This window comes from Armigeres subalbatus, chromosome 2 (genome assembly GCF_024139115.2).
Source record: "Armigeres subalbatus isolate Guangzhou_Male chromosome 2, GZ_Asu_2, whole genome shotgun sequence".
NCBI lineage: Eukaryota > Metazoa > Arthropoda > Insecta > Diptera > Culicidae > Armigeres > Armigeres subalbatus.
The window spans coordinates 453,923,644-453,949,733 of NC_085140.1; the positions used below are offsets into that span (position 1 = coordinate 453,923,644).

The following is a 26,090-nucleotide window of genomic DNA, read 5'->3' on the forward strand; positions in this document are numbered from 1 at the left end:
TTATTCGTGACGGATGGCTCGAACATCCTCCCCCACGGGTTCTTTGCGCTCGTTGTCCAGTATAGGTAGCGGGGCCAGCTTGTGGATCGGACGCTTCAGAAGACCAGCTTTAGTTCGAACGTCCACCACACGGACCAATCCATCCGATCCAGTGTAGTTTGCCTCGACCTTACCCAACTTCCATTGATGGGGCGGTAAGTTATCATTTTTATAACTACCACCGTTCCAGGTAGAATGTTCTCCTTCTTCCTATTCCACTTGTGTCGTACCTGCAACTCCAGCAGATATTCATCGGACCAGCGCTTCCAGAATTCTCGACGCAGGCGCTGGACATACTGCCATCTGGAAAGACGATTTTCCGGAATTCCTTCATAACTTGGCTCCGGGATGGCAGTCAAAGGACGATCGATTAAAAAATGCCCCGGAGTTAGCGGCTCAAATTCCGAAGGATCTTCAGATGGAGCGTACAACGGCCGAGAGTTGAGTTGAGCCTCGATCAGGCAAAGCAGAGTCGAAAACTCGGACATCGTTAGGAGGCTTGACTGACATTTCTTCTTAAGGATGGTCTTGACGCTCTTAACACCTGCCTCCCAGATCCCACCCATGTGTGGGGAATTCGGTGGAATCATCTTCCATTGAATCTGCCGAGGTTGGCAGAATTCAAAAATCTTGAGTTCGGTGGCTTGCTGCTTGAAAAGCCGATAAAGCTCGTTCAGCTCGTTGCGAGCACCGATGAAATTTGTCCCATTGTCGGAAAATATCTGCTCAGGGACACCACGACGAGAGACGAATCGCTGCAGGGCGGCGATGAACGCATCTGTAGAAAGGTCTTCTACTACCTCCAAATGAATGCCCTTGGTGACCATGCAAACAAAAACACTCACGTAACCCTTTACAGGAGCCATCTTTCTTCCTCTTTGTTTAATGAGAATGGGACCCGCAAAGTCAACTCCAACCTTCATGAATGAGGAAGCCTGGTCGCACCTTGCGACGGGAAGATCCCCCATGAATTGACTGGCGCACGGAGGGTTGAGCCGGAAACACCGCACACAATTTCGTGTCACCTTGCGTACAGCAGAACGGGCTCCCAGAATCCAAAATTGCCGGCGAAGCTGGGCGAGTAGCGCCGACGGTCCTATGTGCAGGTTCTCTCGATGCACAGTTTGAATTAACCGTTGGACGGTTTCATCGTTCTTAGGTAAGATCCATTGATGCTTTACACCATAAGGCAAACTTGAATGTCGTAGTCGTCCACCGACACGAATCATTCCATCGTCCAAAAAGGGATTTAACGTTTTGAATCTTTTACAGTACTCACCGGACTTGATGATGGCTACCTCGTTACCAAAATGCTGTAATTGTATCACCCTGACGATTACCTCCAACGAGTGGCGCATTTCCAGAACGGTGGGAAATCGCTCAGTAATTCTCCTGTTATGCACCTTCTTCTTGGCATTTTGGCAAAAACGCAAGACGTATGCCAGAACTCGCTGCAGCTTCCTGAATGACTCGTACTTGTAGAACATCGGCAGTTTCTCCAATGAAACCACCGAAGAAGATACAGTGGTCTGCCGCAACTCAGGAACATCTTCCTCGGATAGTGGTTTCGGGACCACCATCTGATAATCTTCACTGCGCAAAAACAACGGACCATTCCACCATAGATCGTTCCTTTGAAGAGCGTCGGCAGATTGGCCGCGCGACACTACATCGGCTGGATTTTCCAGCGTACTTACATATTTCCACTTAAATTGATGTCCAGTAGAGTTAATCTCACTAACCCGGTTCCGAACAAACACTTCTAAATGTTCCGGGTTCTTCGCTAGCCAAGCTAGCACCACTTGATTGTCCGACCATAACAAAATGTCTCGAAAGCACAACGCTAATGCTGCAAGTACCTTCTTCACCAATCGGTGCAGCAAAAGGGCTGCTAGAAGTTCCTTTCTTGGTATGGTCAATACAGTCTTCGGAACGATCTTCGACTTTGCGCACAATAACTTCAGTACTGCAGCTTGACCAGGTACAATCGACCTGATGTACACGCAGGCACCATAAGCTTCTAATGTTGCATCACCAAATCCATGTAACTCAAATGCAATGGCCCCAGTGGCCACCACGCGACGAGGAATCCGAAGCATAGTAACACCACTCAACGCGCTTAGGAATTTGTCGTACCTTTCTTCAGCTCTCCCTTGAGCTCTTCATCCCATTCCAACTCTTCCTGCCAGATGCTCTTCAGTAAAAGTTTACCGATCACGATAACCGGCGCCACAAGACCCAAGGGGTCGAACATTCTTGATATAAGCGACAGTATTTGTCGCTTGGTTGTACTGGTTTCACACACTGTTCGAATGGAGATGAATTGCAATGCGTCCAAAATTGGATTCCACATTAGTCCCAACGATTTTATTATTTCTTTAGAGCCTTCATCGTCGATGCTAACCAACTCGTCACGATCGCCTTCTGGAATCCGTTCCAGCAATGCAGGATTGTTGGAAGCCCATTTATGCAGATGAAATCCACCCTCCTTGAGCAGACCAATTAACTGCACCTGAGCTTCGCTTGCTTCATTCAAGTCATCAAACCCGAACAATGCGTTGTCCACGTAGAAACTCTTCTTCAAGATGTCTGCTGCCACAGGATACTTGGAACCTTCGTCGATAGCCAGTTGCAAAAGTGCCCGCGTTGCCAAAAACGGGGCGGAAGCTGTGCCATAAGTGACCGTTGTCAGCTCTAAGACACGCAGCGGATCGGAAGGATTCTTCCTCCAGAACACACGAGATAGCGACGTATGCCGCCGATCGACGAGGACTTGCCTGTACATTTTTGCCACGTCAGTAGCCATAACATAAAGTGGGAGACGGAACCGAAGAGAGATGGATTGCAGATCACTTTGAATGATGGTACCAATCTTCATCACATCGTTAAGCGACCACCCTGACACTTTCGCCGATGCATCAAACACCACACGACACTTAGTAGTGGTATTCGATGGCCGCAGGACGGCATGGTGAGGTAAATACCAGGTGATGATATCTGCCTTATCCTTACTAACATCAACTTCTTCACAGTGACCAAGAACTTCGTACTCGTTCATAAACTCCTGATATTGTTTCTTCAAATCCGGGTGCTGCGAAAGCTTTCGCTCCAGTGCATGAAATCTTCGTAGTGCCAACGGCCTGGAATCTCCTAACTCGCTGACACACTCCTTTAGAGGCAGCTCTACGATGTAACGACCAGAAGCATCTCTACGATGAGTCGTCTGGAAATGACTTTCACATTCCTCTTCTTCACTGTCACGCTCTGATCGGCATCAGCGATATCTTAAACTTCCCAGAAGCGTTGAATAGACTGGCTCAAATTGTCCATCGTGACTGTGTGCGAATAAACTACTCCATCAGAAAACGCACCTTCTTCAAACACTCCACCAACAACCCAACCAAATTGAGTTTCGCGCAGGATGGGAAGACTGTCAGACAATGCAATCTCTCCGAGCAACAATTTGAGGAACCATTCGTTACCCAGGAGCATATCCACCTTGCTTGGATGAAAAAACTTTGGATCGGCTAGCTGAACACCAGCGGGAAGCTCCAATGCACTGATATTGATAACCGATGATGGGAGATCTGCTGTCACCTGGTCAGTTACCAGACACTTGACTTTAGCGTGGAAATCCCTGTACCTCGACGAAAGATGAATCACACCGCAACTCGATGACTGGGTCTTCGTTTTGTTCACCCCGAACATCGTGACATTCGACGAATCCAGCTTCAAGCCCAATTTATCAGCTACGGCTCGTGTAACCAAATTGACTTGGGATCCACTATCCAATAAAACTCTACATGGATGGGGCTTATAGGTCTTGTCCAATACATCAACCACCGCCGTGAGTAACAACACTTGTTGCGTGTTGGTAGCCACGCTTGAACACGTAGCCGGCGTCGATTCCGATGGTGAATCTTCTTGCTCAGTCGCTGGCTTCGAGGACGGCTTGCTTGACTGATCTGTAACTGGCTTGCATTTTTCTTCGGCGTGTAGTAGACTATGATGCCGACGTTTGCACCTTTGGCAGCATCTGTCCGACGAGCATTCGGCACTTCGATGACCTTTTCGCAAGCAATTAAAGCACACATTTCGTTCTCTTACCTTGACCAATCTTTGCGGAATCGAGAGCGCCTTGAACGCAGCGCAATGGTAATTAGCGTGTGAATTTCCGCAAAAATCACACTTCATTTCCGTCTCAATTGATGAAACGGTTGCATGGACTTTCTGTGCCGGCTTATTGGCTGCAGGCACCGACTTAACGGACATCGAGGATGACTTCGGGTTGCTTGCTTCGACTCTCTCCAAGATGAACGTTTGCTCCTTCAGGAACGTCAGCATCTCATCGTAATCGGGGAGCTCACCGTGTTTTATAGTGGACTCCCACATGTGGCGTATATCGTTGTGCAATGCTGCAGCCAACAGATGGATGACGAAATCCTCTCCTACTCCCTCGAACTCCCGCTCCAGAAACTTAAGGCCTTCCACATGCTTGCTGCACTCATCCACCAAACTCCGTAACTCCAAATGGCTCTTCTTCGTCATGCGTTTAAGGTTCAGCAAGCCATGAATATGAGAGTCGATAGCGTGACGATTATTTTCGAACCTCTCTTCCAATATTTGCCACGCATGAGCGTAATTGCCCTCGTTGATCGTCCTGGCGTCGATAAGACCCGCTGCACTACCAACCAGAGCCTTATCCAGATGGTATAACTTAACAGCCGGCTGATCTGGACCCTTGTCCACGAGATCTTTGAACATAGCCTTGAACTTTGGCCAGCTCTCATTTATTTATTTAAGGCCTACATCAACAGACTACTTAAGTCCTAATGATGGTAATAAAAAAAAGATATAAGATATAAGTATACATATCGTCAAAAACTTAAAAAAAAAAATGGACACAAACACTAAAACAGCTATCTATTGCGAAGTGAAAAATTCTTTGAATCTTCGACGCAGCGTCTGACGAGGCAGGTTGAAGTCGAATATTGTAGAAACCCTGTTGAATATACGCTGTAATCCTTCAATACTACCGTTCATACTGTAGTTAGTCCGACAAAATGGCATTCTCATAGCGTTATTGCGAAGTGTTCTCGGCTGTACGTTAATATTAATCTGTTCCAAAATGTCACTACAATCTCATAACGGCCATCGAATGTGGGAACCGGCATACGAAGCGGTTGATGCACAACAATCGGTGCTTGCTGGTTTTGATTACTACGCCCTACGTTTGTGGCAGCATCAATGACCGCCGTAGCTGCTTTAATCTTGTTGAGCTGCTCCTCCAACAAAATGGAAACAGTGTCGTGAAGAATATCGAACTCTTCGTACTGTGGCACATGCTGTTCGTATTCATCGTCCACTACTACATCCATGATTTTATCGTGTGCATCATTGTAGTCCTTATACGCTGCTTCCAATTTCGTCATATAGACCTTTACCTCAGCTTCCGTTAGCTGAACCACTTCATCTCCATTTGGGCGGATAGTATTGAGAATGCGAGACACCTTACCTTTCGCTGCGCCACGACGGCGGACGAGTCGTTGGATGTTCTCCATGGCAGTTAACTTTTCCACCAATTTCAGTTTTCTCTTCTGCTTCTTACTTAACGGAGTGGAGGAATCTAGAGTAGACTGCCCAAGTGCAGAACTAGCTCCAGAGTCTCCGGCTTTTTGCTGCTTCGAAACACTTTCTTCCGGCATGCCACTGTAGACACTACATCAAGCCAAGCCTTATGCTCGACGGTGGTTGGGAACACAGCCAAGTCTATGTTCACGCAACCGGTCACTTGCTGATCCAAGTGGGCAAACCAGATCACTAGCTTCGAAGCAACTATCTTCACTTATTTCGGGTTTCCTTACCCCACGTGTTAAGCACTTAATTATTAGCTTATTTCACTTCTCTTATGGTTTTACCATCATCACTTTTCAAAATGGCGACCGCACACCGATATTTAAACTTCACAAAATGGCGGCGTCACTCTAGTACTGTACTTCCTCGATGGCGGCCATCTTGCTCACACCATTATCGTTTGAATTTTCCGACTTTTTCGGAATACACTTTGAGTTTTGCACTTTACGGTTCTTCTTCCGGCTCCGGAACAGGAGATACTACATTATGCACGATCCGGTTCGACTGGACCAAAATTATGTTCGAGAGTGGACTGTATTTAAAAAACTCAACATAGGCGGACCGACGGAACTCTGGGAAAACCAACCACGAAGTTCGGATACCGGATAAAGAAGTCCTTTGCTTAGTTTAAAACAATATATTTACACTAATTACATTTCTTTGTTATCGAATTCACTTCAAGCTTATTATATGTAACAAGTCTAAACGAGTTGAAGGCACGGCGTACAGTGATGGCGTCTTCCTTCTCGGTTGGAAAAAACCATCGCGTATGCTTCTTTGGTGCGCTCCTTGCGCGCTCGTTTCGTGCTGCTGCGTTGTGGTTGCGTTGAAGCGATGCATCCTTCGTGCAGCTGCGTGTTGTTAGACAAAGAGCAGCAGACTGTCGTTGAACGATACACTCACAAAATATTTTATTCGTGACGGATGGCTCGAACACCCCTAATACAGAGATGACGAGTGAGCAGTGTTGGGAAAAACTCAAAATCTCAAAACTCATCAAATCATGCGCATCCAACTCAGCACATAAAAAATCATGGATGAGTTGAATCATTCATTTGAATCATCGTAGGTTTTCTTTTGTTCTCCTTCGTAAAATAACAGTAAATTAACGTTCAACACATAGAACAATGGATAATCTTGCGAGTGTAAACAATAAATGATTTTGAAATGATTTTTTTGGGAAATGAGTGAAATGATCCGTTTTAGCATAAAAAACTCAGGCGTGATGCATTATTTTAAAATCGCAAACGAGTTAGTTCGCGCGGGAGCGCTCAATGGTTGATTTTTCTGAATGATTTTACCAACACTGCGAGTGAGTTTTTTAAATTCTGTTTTGGATTCAAACTTTGCTCTGCTTTAACGTCGACAAAGGGACAAAGGACGACATCTCGAATTGAAGCTTTGTATTTATTGAGTTACAGTTACAGTAAGGAGAATAATTGACTAATCCGAATCAGAAGTCAATCGTTCAGTTGATTCAGTGCGCAATTTTACTGATTCTAGAACTTGATGACCCTCCAAAGATTGCAATTACTGTGTTTTCGTCATCATAAAATAAATTACTGTTAATTTAATCCATGTGCAGTTAACAATATTTGTCACTTTATTATAATTGCTTTATAAATATAACTTTTTACACGTATGAATTAAATTTTGAATAAACAGAAACCAACTTACCTATGAGAAATCCTCACTCACAAGCAAAGAGTCCCAATCGATGTTGTTGTTGTAAACCTCTTGCTGGAGCCACAGTTCATAGTTTTGCTTGAACTCCTCGCTCAACTCAATCTCATCTGATTTTCGTCCATTGGATCCGTTGCCGCCAGTGTTGCCACTCCCGTTGACCGTGTCACCTTCGATGGGGTCGTCGAACTCGCTCGCAATCAAATCCGGTGCATTTATCTGCAGATAACGCCGATTATTAAACCGATCGACACAATTTCTCAATGCGCATTCCTCGGCTTGAAAGTCCCACGGTCGAGCATCCAAATCGTTTCCAAAGGCCCAATCATCATTCAATCGGTGCCGCACTTTGGCGTAGATGGCGCTGATGGTTTTCATGTTGGACTTGCGCCACTGCCGCCCAAGATACTTAGTTTGCATTTTCAGCAGTTTCAGAACGTAGAGCTGCATCAAAGCATGGCGAACCCTGAGTGTTCGTTTGAGGATCGGTGATGACTTGAATACCACCAGCATCATGATTCGAGAATGCTTCCACTTGGTGAGTTTGTTTAAAATACGAAGCAAATTGATGCAGGAGAACACGTTCCGCCATGAATACGGAGCGGAATCTCCTATGATCAGCGATTCGGAGGTAAGTTCCGGTTGTTCGCCGATAACACAAGACGGAAAGTCCATAATCGGAATTACGTTCTTGGAGCCAACATAGCTCATGATGTTCTGATTGAAAAATTTCAGCACAAGCGGAATGCAGTTGGCAAACACCAGGTGTTGGGACATGAACTCGAACTGATAGATGTGATTGATTTTGAAATGTTTCAGATAGAGCAGCAGAATGGCCGAAACGGCCTTAACCGTGATTTCCTTGTGTCGACTTACGTCAATGCCCAGCTTGGTGGATTGCGTGACGGTCATTCTGGGGGAGAAAGGAATAAAAAAAATAAGAAATAATAAATATAGGACTAATAGGTGGCAGGAAACTTACGGCATATCCTCTGGCAGTACGTCAGCCATTATGTTGATGCTTTCGGTTTTGGCTTTGGAGGTTGGCGCCGCAGCTAGCAGTATCTTGAGCAGCGATATCATATACTGTGGAAGATTCGGCAGTATTGCTTGATAGAGTATCTCGGTTGGCGTTTGTAGAATTTCGCCTTCAGAGGTGGAAATCGGATTTCGGGTAATATCTTCTTCCTTCTTGATCTGAACGTCTGCTAGGCTGATGTACATGTGCTGTGAAAAATCGAATGGTTTAGAATTGAAAGGTTGAAGGATAAATATTAATGTGTATCAACCAACATTATAGATTGACTTAAAATTCCGAAGCTTGTAATTTATATTGATTTCGAGCTTTCATATGCTAAAACCTTACCTTTTTCAGAGTATAGAATCCTTCCTGTATGGGTTGTGGCAGTCCAGCCAATGTGTGGTGATCATCTTTCAATATGTATCCGATGAATTTACTACGGGATGTGTTCAGGAAAATCTCGATATCTTTCCGCCGAATCTTAGGTACCCAGGGCAGTTTGTTGGTCAGTTGTTCTGGGGTGTCGTTACTTTCTGCAGGTGGCGTAGTTTCATCTACACAAATAAATACGTCACTATTTTATATCACTAATATAACAGCTCTCAGAAACATTACCTTCCGGCCCAGGTGCGTCCGGGTTTAAATCGTTGGTACCATTTATCGGATCGCACTGTCGAAAATACTCCAATAATTCCTCGTTCTCGGTTGAGGGGGCTTCCATTTCCAGTCCGATTTGCTCTTGCTCGTCGAGGGAACTTTGCTTGATGAGACTCTACTCGCATGAGTTTGTTCGGATTGCGCGCACGGTGAGTCAATCATAGAATCCAGAAAGAGTTAGTAACAAATTGGTTTCGAACGGTTTCTAACACGAAGGGTAAAGATATATACTGATAATACTGGTTACATGACACGAACTATTAGATTGGTAACCATTTTATGAAGTGTATCTAACATATATTATAATAGGTAGGTGACAATCATATTTATGTTGAATGCAGAAATAGTGGTGAGTTTAACAATCAGTTTTTACTAAAGAGAGATAGTGTCGAACACAAGCATTAACAGATTCGTTTTGATGTGGTAGATGTGCTACGATGGTGATATTAGCGAAGTATGTAGCTCGGATCAGTGTATGTAAGCCATCGAAGAATTTAAAATATAATGATTTTTGATGAGACTAAATTAATCAGAAAACCATATTTTTTTCCAAATGTATCTAGTCAACGAACGATTCAGGTTAATACACTACAAAAAAGCTATAATTACAGCTCTCTTCCTATTTTAATTATTATTGAGCAACATTACAAATTTCAAAGGTGGAACTTTTATTTAAAAAAAAAACAGCTTTTTAGTACCACACTAACATTAATATTACTTATACTGTTTCAACAATCGCTAATTTAAATGTTAGCTAAATGTTAACTGTAAAATAATTAAGTTGTACAGCATAGATAAGCATTGGATTTATTTTTTGTTGCAAACATCTAATCGAGCACACTTTTATGAAAATACAGAGCTGGTAGCGATGGATGCCGTTCAAAATAGTGGATTTAGTGACCAACGATTACGAGAAAAGTGACCAAATAGGGACTTTCGTATGAAGCTGTAGCAGGCCTATACATGTAGACTGTGCCTTGAATAAAAGTTTTATTATTTGTCATTAGGGTAATGGTACCAATAGTGGAGGTATTAGTAGATCCACAAAAGAAAATATTTTAAAAAAATTGATAATTTTGGGAAATTTACTGCATTATTATCTTAGTCTAATAAATTTGCTAACAAAAATGAGATAGATGTCATTTAACATCAACAATTACCAAATATTGCTTGCACCACTATGTGTACCCATAGTTCCTTTAGTGGCGGTAAAAAATAATTTTAGTTCCTATACTGCCGTTATCTGAAAAAGTGACGTATACGCCATTTTACAAAAATGGTGTTAACGAGTAGTATTCAACGAGCTCTTTAACAGAAAAATAGAGAACATGTATGTTGTAAATTGGCGCAAACGTCACTTTTTCAGATTACGGCAGTATAGTTGTGCTATCCATTAATTTCTTATGAGACTCGCCACTATTGGTACAGTTGCACCACTATAGGTTAAGGAAAGTTGGTTGCGACGAGACGGACGCAATGAGAAAACAGAACTGTGCGATAAAAATCCTATTCGACTAAATGCTGATGTCATATTAGAAATTTGGAGACAGTACTCGTCGATAGAAAATCCTTCCGCACGCGATGGCACATGAGCAAATCAAACCACCTTCCTTTTGCCAGTGGAGATATATCAGCTTCCACACTGATAGGGGCAGTAGGGGCAATATGAACATACGGGGCAATATGAGCCACCCTCAATTTGAACTTATTGACAAGTTTTATCATGTAAAAGTTATATGATCTTTAAGAGAATGCTCCAGATATGCCTCAACGTGAAAACCGCATTAAAATTTAATTCAAACATGAAAATACACTTAAAAATGTAAATTTTCGCTGCATAGGCAGAATTATTATAAGATTTGAAGTTTATAAATAAGGTTTTGACACAAAATTGATACAAATACAGGTCGAAAATGCATCTCAATAAAAAGATCTATTATAATTGAATATTGTGCACACATGTTGCTGCCGTTGGACGCATAAATGTCACATGTTACATTTTAACATTTTTGAGGTTTTGATGTTCAACGTCATAATTTGATACGTATTTTCAAAATATTTTGTCAAAACAGAGGTTTTATTCTAGAAAACTCGAAAAAATGTGAAGTCAATTTGTCACATTCGAACAAATGGACGCATACTTGTCACACCGGGATAAATGGACGCATATTTGTCACACTAAAAAAAGGAGATATAACAATCACACAAAAAGACACATAGCACTACGTGATGTGTCCTGAGGGCCGTCCATACAATATACCATGCATTTAGGGTCATCGACAATCCACGTGGATAATTTAGAAGGGTGGCTGGTAAGCATGCAAGGTAGGATGTCCCAAAAAAAATCAATGTTCGAAAAGTCATGGTGCTCAACCCTGAAATGAAAGATATACCTGTCTGGATAATTTTTGTAGAACAAACCGAATTTCTAAAAAATCGTTTAGAGGTCGCGCCAGATCGATTTTTGAAAAATGAGCCTTTTTTAGGTAAAAAATCAAATATTGGGTCCTTTCACAATTTTTTTCAGGGTCACTAGGGTGGCTCAAAAAACACTTTTTCAAATTTTTTGATGGGCCGCCCTCTTATTCGGTTCTATTTGATGCCCTGATGCTCTGGACAAAATTTCAGCCAAATCGGTCAACGTTTGGGCAGTGCTAAACTCGTTGGAAGTTTATATGGAAACATGTATTCAGAAATATCCAAAAACAGTGATTTGCAGTTAGACGGTACAATTTACGATCAAGAACCATGATACTCATTCAGATCTTGTAGAATTAAATACAGAATGTTATGCTGAAAACCACGAGAAGATTAGAGTTTTTTAGGCAAAGATATTAGCATTTTACTGGAGTGTTGTAGGGGTGAATTTATTTCTTTTCAAAGGTAAAAGAAACGAAATTTGCTCAATCCCCACTTCAAAGAAATTCTAATAACTTAGCCAGGCAAACTCTAATCTTCTCGCGGTTTTCTGCATAGCATTCTGTATTAAATTTTCAAGATCTGAGTGAGTAGTATAGTTCTTCATCGTAAGCTTTGCCGTCCAACTGCAATTCACTGTTATTGGATGTTTCTGCATACGTTTTTGCATATAAACTTCCAACGAGTTTAGCTAGGCGGTGCTACGTTGACCGATTTGACTGAAATTTCGTCCAGATCATCAGGGCATCAAATAGAATTGAATACAATTGAAAAAAGTTTTTCCCATACTAATTTGAGTCACCCTAAGTGTCACCCATTCGTTTTATATTTTTTTATTTTTCTGTGGATCTTTGCCCATATTTTCCATGAATTAGTTTTTTGAATTATGCGTTTTTACAGTCTGCAGAACTTTTTAAATATCGAAAAATACACATTTTTTTGACGAATTTTTGAAGTTACTTCATCCTAACACAAAAAATATTTTTTTCTCGTTCGGAAAAACTTACATACTATAAAGAGCTATTTATAACGAGTATTTTCATAAAAAAATATCCAAGAAATGTTGGGGCTGAGATATTGCAATTTTAGTAAATAGTCAAAAAGTGTACAAATTAGATATTTTTTCTTTACATGTTATAATTTCATCAAGATTGCACCAATATTTTAATTTTAATTAAAAACAGTTCAAAATCAAATAGATGGGAATATTTTTTAGTTAACATAGCTTTTCTTTCCGATGGAGTTGGTTACCTTAATTACAGGATTTGGTCGGAGTATATGGATGGAGCCAGTTATAAAATGATATCACACCCAACAGTTAACATGTAGCAATATACAAGTAATCAGGTTTACTATAATCTCTTTATTAGTTTTGATTCAATCATAGGATGCTTTTCACGGTATACAAAAAACAAGGCAAGCTCAGCACGTATGTAAACATTCAGTTTGAACGTAAACATGTGTCGTCACTACTATCTTCGCCCAAGCTGAACTGAGACGCTCATTTTTCAAAAATCGATCTGGCGCGACCTCTAAACGATTTTTTAGAAATTCGGTTTGTTCTACAAAAATTATCCAGACAGGTTGAGCACCATGACTTTTCGAACATCGATTTTTTTGGGACACCCTAATGCAAGGTCTTTCCCTTCAGAATTTATATTGGGTTGTCCATGAAAGAATAGGGGAGGTATTATATTGTCTAGAACCTCTCCAAGTATAACGTGAACGGCCTCTTGGGAGAAGACGATATGAAACTGTGACATAATTTAAATTTTCAAGGCCTGTAAAAAAGTGATAAAGAGGAACCCTTTAGCAAACCCGTTTTTTTTTCTAAAACTCATAATTATTGTGACATGTTATGGCGATAAAATTTATTCAAAGTATGAAACGAGTACAAAGATTAGTCAGACGCTTCTTGCTTCGTCTCAAGATCAATGAAAAACGATTTTTCCTTTTCGGTAACAACAGGTTGAGAGAAGTTTTCTTTTCTTCTTCAATTCCTAGAGGAGCATTTTGCCAACGTACATTTGTATCAAAAGAGGATGAATTCTTTACAACCAACTTAAATTCAGAAAAATATATATAGCTCTTTTAGTGGAATGTATTCAACCGTCTAAGACGAATTAAGTACTGTCCATTTAATTCCACCAGTTAATTTTCGTTATCTTTGCAGATACGTATTTCGACCACAACTGTGTGGTCGAAATACGTATCTGCAAAGATAACGAAAATTAACTGGTGGAATTTGGTGGAAACTTTCAAACTAAGTCAATCATCTTGCCTTTCGACTTGACAGTCAGCTGAATTGGAACTTACATATTGAAGAAGCGTTAATAAAAGCAACAAATACTTTAAGGATAAGTAAGGCGACATTCGGTAAAAAGTTGGGACTTCAGCCAAAAACGATTCAATGGATTTATACGGCGGTTGTGAAACCTAGAATTTTATACGCCGCATTAGTATGGTGGCCAAAAACAAAAGAAAGGGTGGTACAGAAGAAGTTGGAAAAACATCAAAGATTTGCTACTCTTTCAATAACTGGTGCAATGAGAAGCACGCCGAACACAGCACTAGACGCTTTGCTCCACGTGCTACCATTGGATCAATTTATTCAATTAGAAGTAGATAAGAGTGCTTTGGAGATCAAAAGAGATTCAAACCTCTTCGAAGGTGACCTAACAGGACATCTTAGTATTCTAAACAAAATAAGTATCAACTCACTGATCACAAACAACGATGATTGGATGAGAAGAAGATACAATTTTTATCGATGTTTTGATGTAATTAATCTTGAGCGAACCACATGGACAAATGGTGGACCAAATCTTCGTTCAGGATCGATTGTGTTTTTACACCGATGGTTCAAAACTGAACAATCAAGTTGGAGCAGGCGTGACTGGCCCAGGGACGAATATTTCGATTCCCATGGGAAAGTGGCCATCTGTTTTCCAAGCTGAAGTTCAGGCTATTCTTGAATGCTCTAATTTATGCATACGTCGAAATTACAGGCATTCAAATATTTGCATAATGTCTGATAGTCAAGCAGCATTGAATGCTCTGAAATCAGCAAGATGCACATCTAAACTCGTTTGGGAATGTGTTCAGTCACTCCAAACCTTGGGTAGTCGTAACAAAGTGAACCTATATTGGGTTCCTGGTCATTGTGGCATTGAAGGCAATGAACAAGCTGATATGCTGGCAAGACTTGGTTCATCTCGACAATTCATAGGTCCAGAACCTTTTTGTGGTGTATCTGCGTGTTCTCTTAGAATGGAACTGAAATCTTGGGAACATTCAAAATAGAGGACATTTGGAAGAACATCTTGATTGCGTTTCATCACACCAAACGTATTTATCACTCGCAAAATCTTAGATCTTTCAAAAAAGATCTTAACACATATACAGGTTTTGTAACAGGCCAGGCGCCGTTATCACTTGAAGCTGCTAGGAAAACTTCAAGATGATGTATGTCGCTTCTGCGGTATACATGTGGAAGACTCGGAACATCTGTTATGCCATTGTCCGGCAATTTTAGAAAGAGAATTCAGTTCTTCAACAGGGCTGATAGAACCCTCTGAAGTTTGGAGAACAAGTCCCAATTTGGTAGTGCGATTCATCAGAACCATAATACCGTATTGGGAAGACGCTGGTAGTCAAGGTGATGCAATTGCTCTACATAGCAATGATGCGTCAACTTGACAAAGCTATATGAAATGGGGCATATATCACAATAGATCTAACAAATGGTCGCAGTGATTAAAATACCCAACAGGGGAAAAAATGGACAGTACTTAATTCGTCTTAGACGGTTCAACTTAAATTGCTTCTTGGAAAACAACTTGCAGTATTTAAGGTCTTTACTGTTGATATTGTTTGCGTATCCAATTTCATAACTCCACTATTTGCATGGAGTCCACATACGGGCGTGGCTTGCAGTGGTTTATCGTATACTCCAAAACGGTGAGCTTTGAAGAAGTCAGTTGCTTGCATATCAAGTACGTCAACATAAGTCGAGTCAAGTACGAGACACTGAAGACGGCCTTACTGTTGAGGTCGAAATACGTATCTGTCAAGATACAATTAAGTGGTGGAATTCAATAGGATTGTTTAAACTCGTCTTATGACAGGTGAAAACATTCCACTAAAAAGCTCAACATAATTTTCTTATTGTTCTTTGCATTGCCAACCACAGACTTGAAGTTTTCATAACGGACGACATGTTCATCGCACATTTTGGAATCAAACGCCGCATGGAAAGAGTCATCGGTCATAAACGTATGTCCCGATTGAAAGTTCTCCAACAGTATGCGCTTGACCTGAATTTCATTATTCTTTATCGGTAGAGTAATGTGATGGGATAAATACCAGTTCATATTTTGCGAACAACAATTATCCAACCAAAAGATAATTGTCTTCAGGTCAGCGTACTTCATAATAACTTTGAAAAAACAGCTAAGGATTTCTTTGGCTGTACGACCATTAACTGACTCGGACCAAATGCACGCAGACAATGGGAATGCTCGTATGTAGGGGCCAACAGACGCAAAGCTCTCATTGAAGAACAGCAGCCTTTACGCTAATGCTCTTGAATCTATCCAACCGTGGAAGCCGTATGACCTAGAATATAATCTATAAACAATTAAGAACTTTTTGCAAATCCACAGAAAAAACTATTTCACCTGGTAGCACTTTGTCAACATCATCTCGATAAGACAGTCGTGATTCCTTTGGCCGTTGAGGATGTTGTGCATGTCCTTGTCCAGGGCAAGGAAACTACGCCACTGCCGTCAAGAATCGGTTGGTCAACCTCTGGGACCGGTAATGGAACGTTTGCCGGCTCCGCAAACAAAACACGATCACCTGTGTCATTTTTTAAATCGAACCCGAGGAAGTCCTTTTCCGATTCCAGCCACTGGATTGTCTGTATTGGATATTCCATTTCCGGTTCCACTTCTACCGACAGCAAAAATTCACACCAAAGAAATTCAATCGTCGCTCGCGAAATGTAAAAACAAATTAACAACTACTATCTCTCAGTTCACAGTGTGACAAATATGCGTACATTTTTCGCAGTTTAAGTGTCACATTCGGGTTTTGATTGAAAAACGTGGGAAAAATAGTTGTTCTTGGCAATGTTTGAGTCCGGCCCAACGAATATGAATGTTCTTCTATAGTTTATGGGGTTAAAGTCAATGAAAAAGCAAAATTTTGCGATAATAGGATGAATGTAATTTGAAACTTCAAATGGAGTTTTTCTCATTTTTCTCGTTTGTAACATGTGACATTTATGCGTCCGACGGCAGATTACTGCCTTCAGGAATAAATTTATACTAAATAGTTTAAATGTCATTCTAAATGGCTATTCGCCTGGTTGACCCCACACTGGTATTTGATCCAACAATACCGGGATAGTATAACTTCGAAAAAATCGTTCTTTAGTATAAGTAAGCTTAATAATTGTTTAGTTTATTTTGAATTTCATGGAAGGTTTTTAGGTTATGTTCGTTTGTTTTCATTTTCTTCTGATAGTTGGGAAAATAAAAGTAAAATGAAACTATGTTCTTTATTTTAATTTTTTATTGAAAACCACTTGATAGAAATGGAAATGATATGCGATTGCTTAGGATATCACATAAAGGTAAGGAACCGAGGCCTTGTTGACTCACTGAACTGGAAGTGAGCTCGGATGTCTTCCACCGAAGATGGTGGAGCTCGGCGATGTGGGAAACGGGATCTGGTTCATTTGCTGAACATGAGGTGGATGTATGCGGCTTATTTTAGCCCTGTGCGTAGCTATTTTCTGCCGAGAATGGTTTATTCAGTACCAGATAGAGTGGTCATTTCATTGGGGTGAAACAAGCGATTTAGGCTTGACGATCTAAAAAAAATAATAAATTGGTTAACTATAAACAACTTCCAAAAAAATATGCTAACTTACCAAAGTACGTGCCGACACAACTGGATATATACTTGATGAGGGCAGATTTTTCCGATTGGATGATCCACAGAAAATACCAAGTGTAACCGTCCCGCCTAGCTGGCTGGAAAGTCTTCCAGCGCCGAACCTCTGTGATCTAGTAGCGTACATCCGTGAAACAACTTGCTATAATTATTGTTGAGCGCCAGCGGCCTTTCAGAAATAGTCGGGTAATCCAAATGCTCCGGACCATGATACTCGTGTGCATGGCACAGATTCAAAACGGGAGCCAACATGGTCGGAGTTCCGTGATAATCGACGTCCTTGAGGTTCTGTTTTGGAACCTACCAAATTGGCCAGCAAACGATTGTAAACCGTGTAAACTTTTTGCCATGCAGAATACAGGGAAAAGGTGAATAAACGGAGGATTTTGCCCCGTATAGTCGGGAGCACACATTTAAATCAATACATTTTCAAAAGTGCATTCCAACAATTTCCAAACGTATTTTTCACCATTCATCGACGTAATATGAAAGGTAACAGTCTCTAGTATAAGTCAACTACATTAGAATGATTATTTTTTCAGCTTTTGAGCGCTTCTCCGAACGATTTCCTTAGGTGGCCCATATTGCCCCGATCACCCCTATTCTTCCCTCCCCCTTCATACGGGAGCTTGGCAGAAGGAAGGTCGTGCGATATGTGCCATCACAAATATTGCCCTCCGCTCGCTTTCAAATCGACTTCTATAAAAACATTCTTCATGCTTGCCGTATCCTAACGGAACTATCAATTCTATACTTTCGCCTCTAATTCTATCATGAACATGTACGACACGTCTAAGTTTGGTAGATGATATTAGCATTTCCATATCATTGTAAATCGTTTAAGTAATACACTCAAATCATTAATTAGTAAATTATTGACAATTTCTTTGGAAGGACAATGCATGCTTAGACAACTTGGTGATGCCGTGGTTGGTGATACGTTTGCGACTTTCGCCATTTGGAAACAACAATGTCGAATTACGAACAATATAAGAGATAATGCGACTCGATATAATCGGCAAAGACCTAGGCGACGAATAAAGGATCACGATTGGAAGCTTGGAACATGGAACTGCAAGTCGCTAGGTTTCGCAGGGTGCGACAGGATGATCTACGATGAATTACATCCCCGCAACTTCGACGTCGTGGCGCTGCAGGAGATTTGCTGGACAGGACAGAAAGTGTGGAAAAGCGGGCATCGAGCGGCTACCTTCTACCAAAGCTGTGGCACCACCAACGAGCTGGGAACCGGCTTCATAGTGCTGGGTAAGATGCGCCATCGTGTGGAAGCTGAGGATAAAAGGCCGTTTCTTCAATTATAGCATCATCAACGTGCACTGCCCACACGAAGGGAGACCCGACGACAAGAAAGAATCGTTCTACGCACAGCTGGAGCAGACATACGATGGATGCCCACTGCGGGACGTCAAAATCGTCATCGGTGACATGAACGCACAGGTAGGAAGGGAGGAAATGTATAAACCAGTCATCGGACCGGACCGTCTGCACACCGTATCGAATGACAACGGCCAACGATGCATAAACTTCGCAGCCTCCCGCGGAATGGTAGTCCGAAGCACCTTCTTTCCCCGCAAAAATATCCACAAGGCCACATGGAGATCACCCAACCAAGAAACGGAAAACCAAATCGACCACGTTCTAATCGACGGTAAATTCTTCTCCGACATCACGAACGTACGCACTTACCGCAGTGCGAATATTGAATCCGACCACTACCTCGTTGCAGTATGCCTGCGCTCAAAACTCTCGACTGTACAACACGCGTCGAAGTCGGACGCCGCGGTTCAACATTGGGCGGCTACAAGACGGTAGACTAGCCCAAGAATACGCGCAGCAGCTGGAAGTGGCACTCCCAACGGAAGAGCAGCAAAATAAGTAAAGAAATTCTTAGTCTCGGCGGAAGCGCAAAGAAATTTAGAAATTGAATTAGGATTTTTTTAAAGCAACGAACACTTTTAGAAATCTAATAGTTCCTGTGAAATTCAAAGTACATTGGACTAATGATAATTAAATGGTTGAAATTGAAGCATACAGTATGAAAATGCAAAAACCTCAAAATTGTGGATAAATAGTTACACAGCTAAAAGACTATGTTATATAGTTATATTTTTTTCTTGAATACATTCACTTTATATAAATGTTGTTTTTGTGATACTTTCACAAATAAACATAAAGATTAAAAATAACGCTTAAGTGTGCACAAACTTGAATTTTAAAAACTTTTGCATTTTTATGGGCCACATTGTGTTTCAAATAGAGTTTGAATTTCCAGCGAAAATTCCTGGGGGTACCTCAAGCAATGCCAAGGCCTTAAGGTGTACCATTCAACAAAAAGGTTGAGAACCGCTGCGCTAGAAGGTGTCATGCGGAGAGCCGGGTGTAACAGATTTTCAACAGATACAGTCAATTGGTTTCGCGGATGGTATGGACATTGTCGGCCGAACATTTGAAAAGATGGCGGAACTGTGGCGCCTGAAATCTGAGATAAGATAAACGTTTATTAATTACAACGTTCAAAACTGCAATTTTATGGTTTTTTGTCTTTCTCGTACAACAAAGTTGTACCGAAAGGCTATCATTTCACTCCCAAATCGAACTTTTTATAGATGTCTCGGAGTCCCAAGATGTTATATACCAATCGACTCAGCTCATCGAACTGAACAAATGTCTGTCAGTCCGTGTGTATGTGTGTGTGTATGCAGACGAAAGCCGAAAAACATTAGCCACTTTTTCATATACTAATTCTTAACCGATTTTCTCGCAACAAGTTGCATTCGACGGCAACCTAGTTGATCACTATTGCATATAATTACGATCGGTCATTGCGTTCAAAAGTTATGAAGAAAATGGTGTGTTGTACCATATAAGTTTGGTTGGTTGATTTGCTATACAGCGTTTGCAAGAGACGTTATGTAGGTCATTTTTTATGATGTGTATCACATTAAGGCGAAACCAAACGATTGAATCGAGAAAGGCATCGTCTGGGTTTTTACAAAAAAATTAGCATAAAAGGGATACAGAATAAACGTAACAGAATTTTATGTAGGGGAAAGTGGGGCAAGATGGCCACCCTAAGCGGTAACCCTTGTAAAATAGTGAAACTCTTTCAAAATCTGCTGATTTGTCCATGAAACACCTTCATGATGACCCTTCTTTGACATAAGTATCAATATACACTGATTAATGACGTTTCAGTATCTTATAAATTGGTTTTAAAAAAGGTGTTTTTATGATGCATATATTTACCATATGGGGCGATATGACCACCCCCTCGGGGCAAGACGAGCAAGGCCTAAAAATTATATAAAAAATTTGCTAAATTTATTTAGAACAGGGGACTCTTTTCCTGCACTTCTATGGATTATGTACAAATGATGTTTCGCTTGAAAATGCCGAATTCCATGTTGATTTGTTGACCACTGGCTCTACGACAATATCAAAATTTGCCAAAAGCTGATTTTTACGATTAAAACTATATTCGTTATTATAAATCATCTCTGATTCAGGCAGAAACTCTTTTGATCATTTTTGAAATGCATTTAAGGGTTAGGCGACTCTTAATCCTGAAGATGACCTTGTTTCTAATACAGTTGGCAATACCGCCCCAAGCCGACATATATACAAAGATTTATATCCTATCGATCATTATGACTGTGAATCTCCTCAAATTATTATTGTAGATAGGCTATAGTTATATAAATGCCTTGGTAAATATCAATTTGTGCTAAAAAATCAGTAATTTAGGCTTCAATCCTTAAATAATGTAACCACAAAATTATAAGAAAAATCGAATTTCAACTAAACCATCTTCAAATCAATATTACAAGAACAAGTGAGGTTGTCAAAGCGCGTTTTTCAGTTGTATAGCCCTTTTACATTATTGTTAATCATCCCTCGTAATAATAATGTGAATATAATGCTCACTTAAGTCATACTTAACGTTGGCTGTCTTGCCCCATATGGCGATCTTACCCCACTTTCCCCTACACATCTTTAAAAGTGATTGAAATTAAATAAGGGAAGATCCATTAATTAAGTAACGCAAAAAATGGCCATTTTCAACCCGCCTCCCCCCTATGTCACACTTTTTGTATGAATCATCGAAATTTTTATATGGATTGTCACACTTCGGTCAATCCCCCCTCCTCCCTCTAAGCGTTACGTAATTTATGGATGCTCCCTAAGTAGTATGGAAAGCAGAGAATGAAATTGCAACAAGAGATGAATATTTACATCGGTCGGTAAGTTTATAATACAGCTACTAGGAATGTACACGCAAGCATCATGAGGAAATTTACTTTTAGAGAACAATAATGAATATGCTACAGACAAAACCATATATAGTCAAACTAACAACTCGTTTGTAGATGATGGAATATGAGCAGGCACGTTGCATACAAACAACTACAGGAACAACTCTGGCATTATGCGCTCAGCTGATGATTAGCTATATGTGACAACGACTAATTGATTATAATCTTCTTCGTAATTGCAATCGAAGGTAGCAAAAAGGCTCTCCTGAGTGGGTGTGATGGAAAAAAGTAAAACAGAAAAAAAATAAGGCCGAAATATACAGAACAGAAAGTGCAATGGAGAACGAAACATAAGAAGAAAAATAAAACGCCCTCTGTGGAGAAAGTAGAAATCAAATCACTGATTCTGTCGTTCTATGAGAAGCAAAAAGGCGAGTTGATAAAGTGGTTCGCTGTTGCTGTTGTTGATGTTGTCCGTTTTCGAACGGTGGGCGGAACGAGCATTCACTAAAATCAAGATTCTGTCTCTGTTGGGAAGATGTTTCTGCTTTGTTCGTGCTTCTCTTCACTGACTCTTCAGTCGCTCATACTTTATATTATCTTGAGGAAAAAACAAATCTCGAAAGAATGATTCAACTCTTGAATAAGATCAATTTTGATAAGAAAGGAAAAAATGTGAGCAAAAGTTTAATCTTTTTGGGGAAAATTTTAAAGAGAATTGAAATTGGAATAACAAAAAAAATTGAAAACTGTTGTTTGTAATTAGAAAAAAGTGGGGAATCAAAGAGAGGAAGAAAAAATAATACTCAAGAAAGCTTTACTACCTCTTGCAACTGACTAGTAGTATTCGTACATACTCTTCGGAACGGCTTGTTGCGCTTGGGATTTTGATTGTCCTCGTTCGAGGGTGCCGTTATCGGTGGCGAACTGGCACGCATAATCTTGGAGATTTCGAGCGTGTCCTCCTTGTTTTGAGGAAGGCTTGCCTCTGCGCGGTATGTATCTGTGGGTTAGAAGTTGTAATTTCTCATTAAAAGTTAACTAAACTTATTACCGATATTCACCTTTAAGAGACTTGAGGGTATCCATGCCACCCAGCGATACGAGAGACACCTTCCATAGAAGCAGTAGGACCTTTTTCATAGGAAAGTGCGGAGCTAGGCCACTGCAAAACTTTGTTATCATGCCTAACAGTTTAACCGAGAGCAGCTCATCTCCGATTGGATATGCTGAAAAAGGGAACACAGCCTTTTTATAGCCAGTGTCGTGGCCTTATATATGGGATATATGAGAACTGATATCAATTATGAAATTCCCTGAAGGAAGCGTCAAAATAGATTTGATTTGAATATTTTGAAATGTCTCAAACAGCATACCAATCATAAATCATCACACTTACTAATCTCATTGGTAAAGTTGATTACTAGATGAGCGAACTCTTCGCTGTCACTTTCCTTCTCGGCCCGCATGACTTCAGTAATGATGTAGAGAACCGACAAAATCACTCTTAGATCCACTGAATCAGCCAACGAAACGGCTACCTTGCGGATAGCAATGCTCGCCGTTGATGAATTGCTGGAAAGACATACCATACTTAGGATCAACATTTCTCACACATTTCTCCTAACAAATCTTACTCAATTTCTAGATTCAAAAGCTCGACAAAGGCTCCGAAAACGCCTGCATCGTACAACAGCATGACATTCTTCCGTGCAATAACCTGCTGTTCCTGGTCACACTGCACCTCGGCCCAGCATCCTTGTGCAAGATAGAGAATACAGCGGGCGGCTTTCATCCGAAGGCTTTTCTTGGACATATCCAGCTGGTCCAGCAGCTTCAGTATGATTCTGCGCTGCTCTGTTTCCGACAGTTTCTGCCAGCTAGGGGGTAACTGATAATACTCCATTTGGTCTTCGAATGCCTGAATACAAATACAAAATCCGTAGACATTTGTGAATTATAATACCAAGATTCGCCCCACCTTGACATTGTGCTGGAATTCGGCTTGCTCTGTGTAGCTGTACAGTTCCGCAATTTCGTTCGCATGTGAGTCTGCGTCCGCGTAGATGAAATCTAAATCGGGAAATTCTGAACCACTGCCTCCCTGCAAAATAGCGGTTCATTCGTTCGGTCAGTAATTCAAATCTCAACCAGAGCGCGTTAGGACAACGAAAAAACACGTATAACAAGCGGTCAAAACTATAAGAATGTCGTGTTTGGAATTAGAAAACAAAGATGACAATACAAAGAAGATTAAAATAAAGAACGTCCTCTACGCTAGCGTTTTTGAACTAAACTATTGACAAGATGGAAAGGTGATAGAACAAAATGATTTCATTTTTTTATAACATTCTGGTTGGCAGATTTTGTGGTAGTTGGACAGATGGTGGATGGTTAACAAAATAATCTATTGTAGAACGATATTTGTAGTAGAAGATGTTAGTAGTAGTAGAAGAGGTACTCATCGCTTTCGTTTAGTGTCTCGATATGCGGTTTTTTTGATCAACTATATTCGTTGTCTTCAATCGCGTATCGTATGTAGTAGTTTGTTTGCTTAAATATAGTTTGTTCGACATTGCAACTCAAAATGAGGAAGATTGCGGAAGTGCGGCAGCGGCGGCGGCGGAAGGGATGCTGCTGCGCCGTATTCGCGCGGTTTGTTTGGCTTAGTTTTGGATGGTTGAGACCAGGTCACTTACATCAAACTATATAGTAAAACGGTAGCACGGCATTATTATCGGAAACATAAAATCAATATAAAAAATGGAAACACGGCTCAATATTCTTTTCAGACAAACTCCATCTCCATTAGGCATGGATAATTTTCCCCACAGTGTGACAAAATCGGAGAAATAAATATTTCGTTTTTTAATTAATTTCACAAATATGAATCAGTTTATGCTCACAGAATCCTTCACAGGTATTCAGAAACTTTGACTACTCAAGTAAGAAACAGTTATACTATTAACTAACTAATTAACTTACAAATATTAATTTTTACTAACCTTCACTGTTTCGTACTCGACTCGATTTGAGTCAAGGAATGTTTTCAATAGAACAAGAGTGAATTAAAAAGAGTCACCTATATTCCTATGAACTCCTTGCCCTGAAAATAAGGCCTGTACCTAGGGACCGTACACATATTACGTAAGCACTTATGGGGGGAGGGGGGGTCTGTCAATATCTTACGCGCCTTATAAATAAAAAATCTTTTGTATGGAAAAAATCTTACATGGGGGGAGGGGGGGTCGAAAATCCCAAAAAAATTGCTTACGTAATAAGTGTACGGCCCCCTACAGGATCACGTTAAACTGAATGAATAAAATTACAACTTACTTGGCTTGCTTCATAATTTTGTAATGACAATAAAGCTAGATAATCATAATTGCGTAGAGTGAAAATGCTCGCAACATTTTTTAAGATCAGTTACTGGCTATCGCACTCTGTAGATCACCACCCAACCCACCCAGCATGAAGAAACCTGAAGTCTTTTAAAGGCCCCTGATTATTGTATGTAAACAAAAATAATCGCCTTTCCACATCATCCGCTCATCATGGGATCATTCTTTCCACCAAATAATCGTTTTTTTTCTGTCTCATTCATATTCTTACCTACAATCTCTTTCGAGTCAGATTTGTGTGATGAAAGGGAGGTGCTCGGCCCTAGGGATCCTATAATGAGAGATATGCAAATACTTTTCCAGACGATTTAGCAACGCTGTTACTTTTGTTAGCAAACGCTTCCAGCACTTGCCGCAGAGCAAAATGTTGAAGCTTCTATATGACTTTGCATTTCATAACAATTTGGAATATGTTGTCTGTCCACTAACAGTGTTTAAATAAGCATTATCACTAAAATAAAAGTGCAATTCAAATAGGCGAAACACGATACATAAACTAGATTACTTCTACTCGCGAAAGTAAAACAAAATGTTTAATCGATGAAACTTTTCTTGAAATCTATCTCAATACCTCTCAACCTCGTCTCAATCTGCAACAATAACAACGTTCATTTGGCTCACGTTTTGACAGTTCTCAATGCTCGATTGGCTTACAATGGCCGCTTTCGCATATCTCTCATTATAGGATCCCTACTCGGCCCCGACAATCGATTTTTTCCAAACCAACTTGATGTGGGGACAGAGTGGAGTAGTCGCAAATTTTCAGCCGTGTTTCCGAGCGCATTTTTCCTACTTACATCCAGCATGTCGTTCTCGAAAAAGTTGTTAATCGTCAGCATGTCCCCGGAAGTCTCCATGATGGATGTTTTTGTCCCGTTCGGGGACGAATTTCACTGCTTATTATTAATTTTTCACTTGGAGTATTGTTTTCCACGCACAAGAATGTCGTCCATCGAAGATTTTGTGTTGTTTTTGTTTCTTTCTGACAGCTTCTTTGGAGCA

The 26,090-nt window shown here is 40.6% G+C and overlaps 3 protein-coding genes across 4 annotated transcripts; all 3 read right to left on the minus strand.

Moving 5' to 3' along the window:
* LOC134210475 (uncharacterized) lies at positions 1-2,138 on the minus strand. The gene is made up of 2 exons (XM_062686523.1): positions 219-2,138; positions 1-177 (listed from the first exon to the last, which is right to left on the minus strand). Exons 1-2 carry the CDS (start codon positions 2,136-2,138, stop codon positions 1-3), a joined length of 2,097 nt encoding a protein of 698 aa, XP_062542507.1.
* Positions 2,139-2,158: 20 nt separating this feature from the next.
* LOC134210476 (uncharacterized) lies at positions 2,159-4,803 on the minus strand. Its single transcript, XM_062686524.1, has 2 exons — positions 3,411-4,803; positions 2,159-3,303 (listed from the first exon to the last, which is right to left on the minus strand). Exons 1-2 carry the CDS (start codon positions 4,801-4,803, stop codon positions 2,159-2,161), a joined length of 2,538 nt encoding a protein of 845 aa, XP_062542508.1.
* Positions 4,804-7,253: 2,450 nt separating this feature from the next.
* Positions 7,254-26,072, minus strand: LOC134213798 (striatin-interacting protein 1). 2 transcript variants are annotated; one of them, XM_062693132.1, is made up of 10 exons: positions 25,886-26,072; positions 23,669-23,791; positions 23,325-23,608; positions 23,087-23,262; positions 22,752-22,916; positions 22,545-22,690; positions 8,993-9,149; positions 8,723-8,931; positions 8,339-8,583; positions 7,254-8,269 (listed from the first exon to the last, which is right to left on the minus strand). In XM_062693132.1, exons 1-10 carry the CDS (start codon positions 25,943-25,945, stop codon positions 7,351-7,353), a joined length of 2,484 nt encoding a protein of 827 aa, XP_062549116.1. In that variant the 5' UTR covers positions 25,946-26,072; the 3' UTR covers positions 7,254-7,350. The 2 variants fall into 2 exon arrangements, with proteins under 2 accessions (XP_062549116.1, XP_062549115.1); XM_062693131.1 differs by having other exon boundaries at positions 22,512-22,690.
* Between the last annotated feature and the right edge of the window lie 18 nt (positions 26,073-26,090).

Coding starts and splice junctions, on each gene's coding strand:
- LOC134210476 (XM_062686524.1), bottom strand. CDS start 4,803: ATGTTCAAAGATCTCGTGGACAAGGGTCCAGATCAGCCGGCTGTTAAG. Junction 3,304..3,410: donor TGGTGGAGTGTTTGAAGAAG/GTGCGTTTTCTG, acceptor GATGCCGATCAG/AGCGTGACAGTGAAGAAGAG.
- LOC134210475 (XM_062686523.1), bottom strand. CDS start 2,138: ATGCTTCGGATTCCTCGTCGCGTGGTGGCCACTGGGGCCATTGCATTT. Junction 178..218: donor ACATTCTACCTGGAACGGTG/GTAGTTATAAAA, acceptor CATCAATGGAAG/TTGGGTAAGGTCGAGGCAAA.
- LOC134213798 (XM_062693131.1), bottom strand. CDS start 25,945: ATGGAGACTTCCGGGGACATGCTGACGATTAACAACTTTTTCGAGAAC. Junction 23,263..23,324: donor CTTTTGAATCTAGAAATTGA/GTAAGATTTGTT, acceptor ATGTCTTTCCAG/CAATTCATCAACGGCGAGCA. Junction 8,932..8,992: donor GGACGCACCTGGGCCGGAAG/GTAATGTTTCTG, acceptor TTATTTGTGTAG/ATGAAACTACGCCACCTGCA.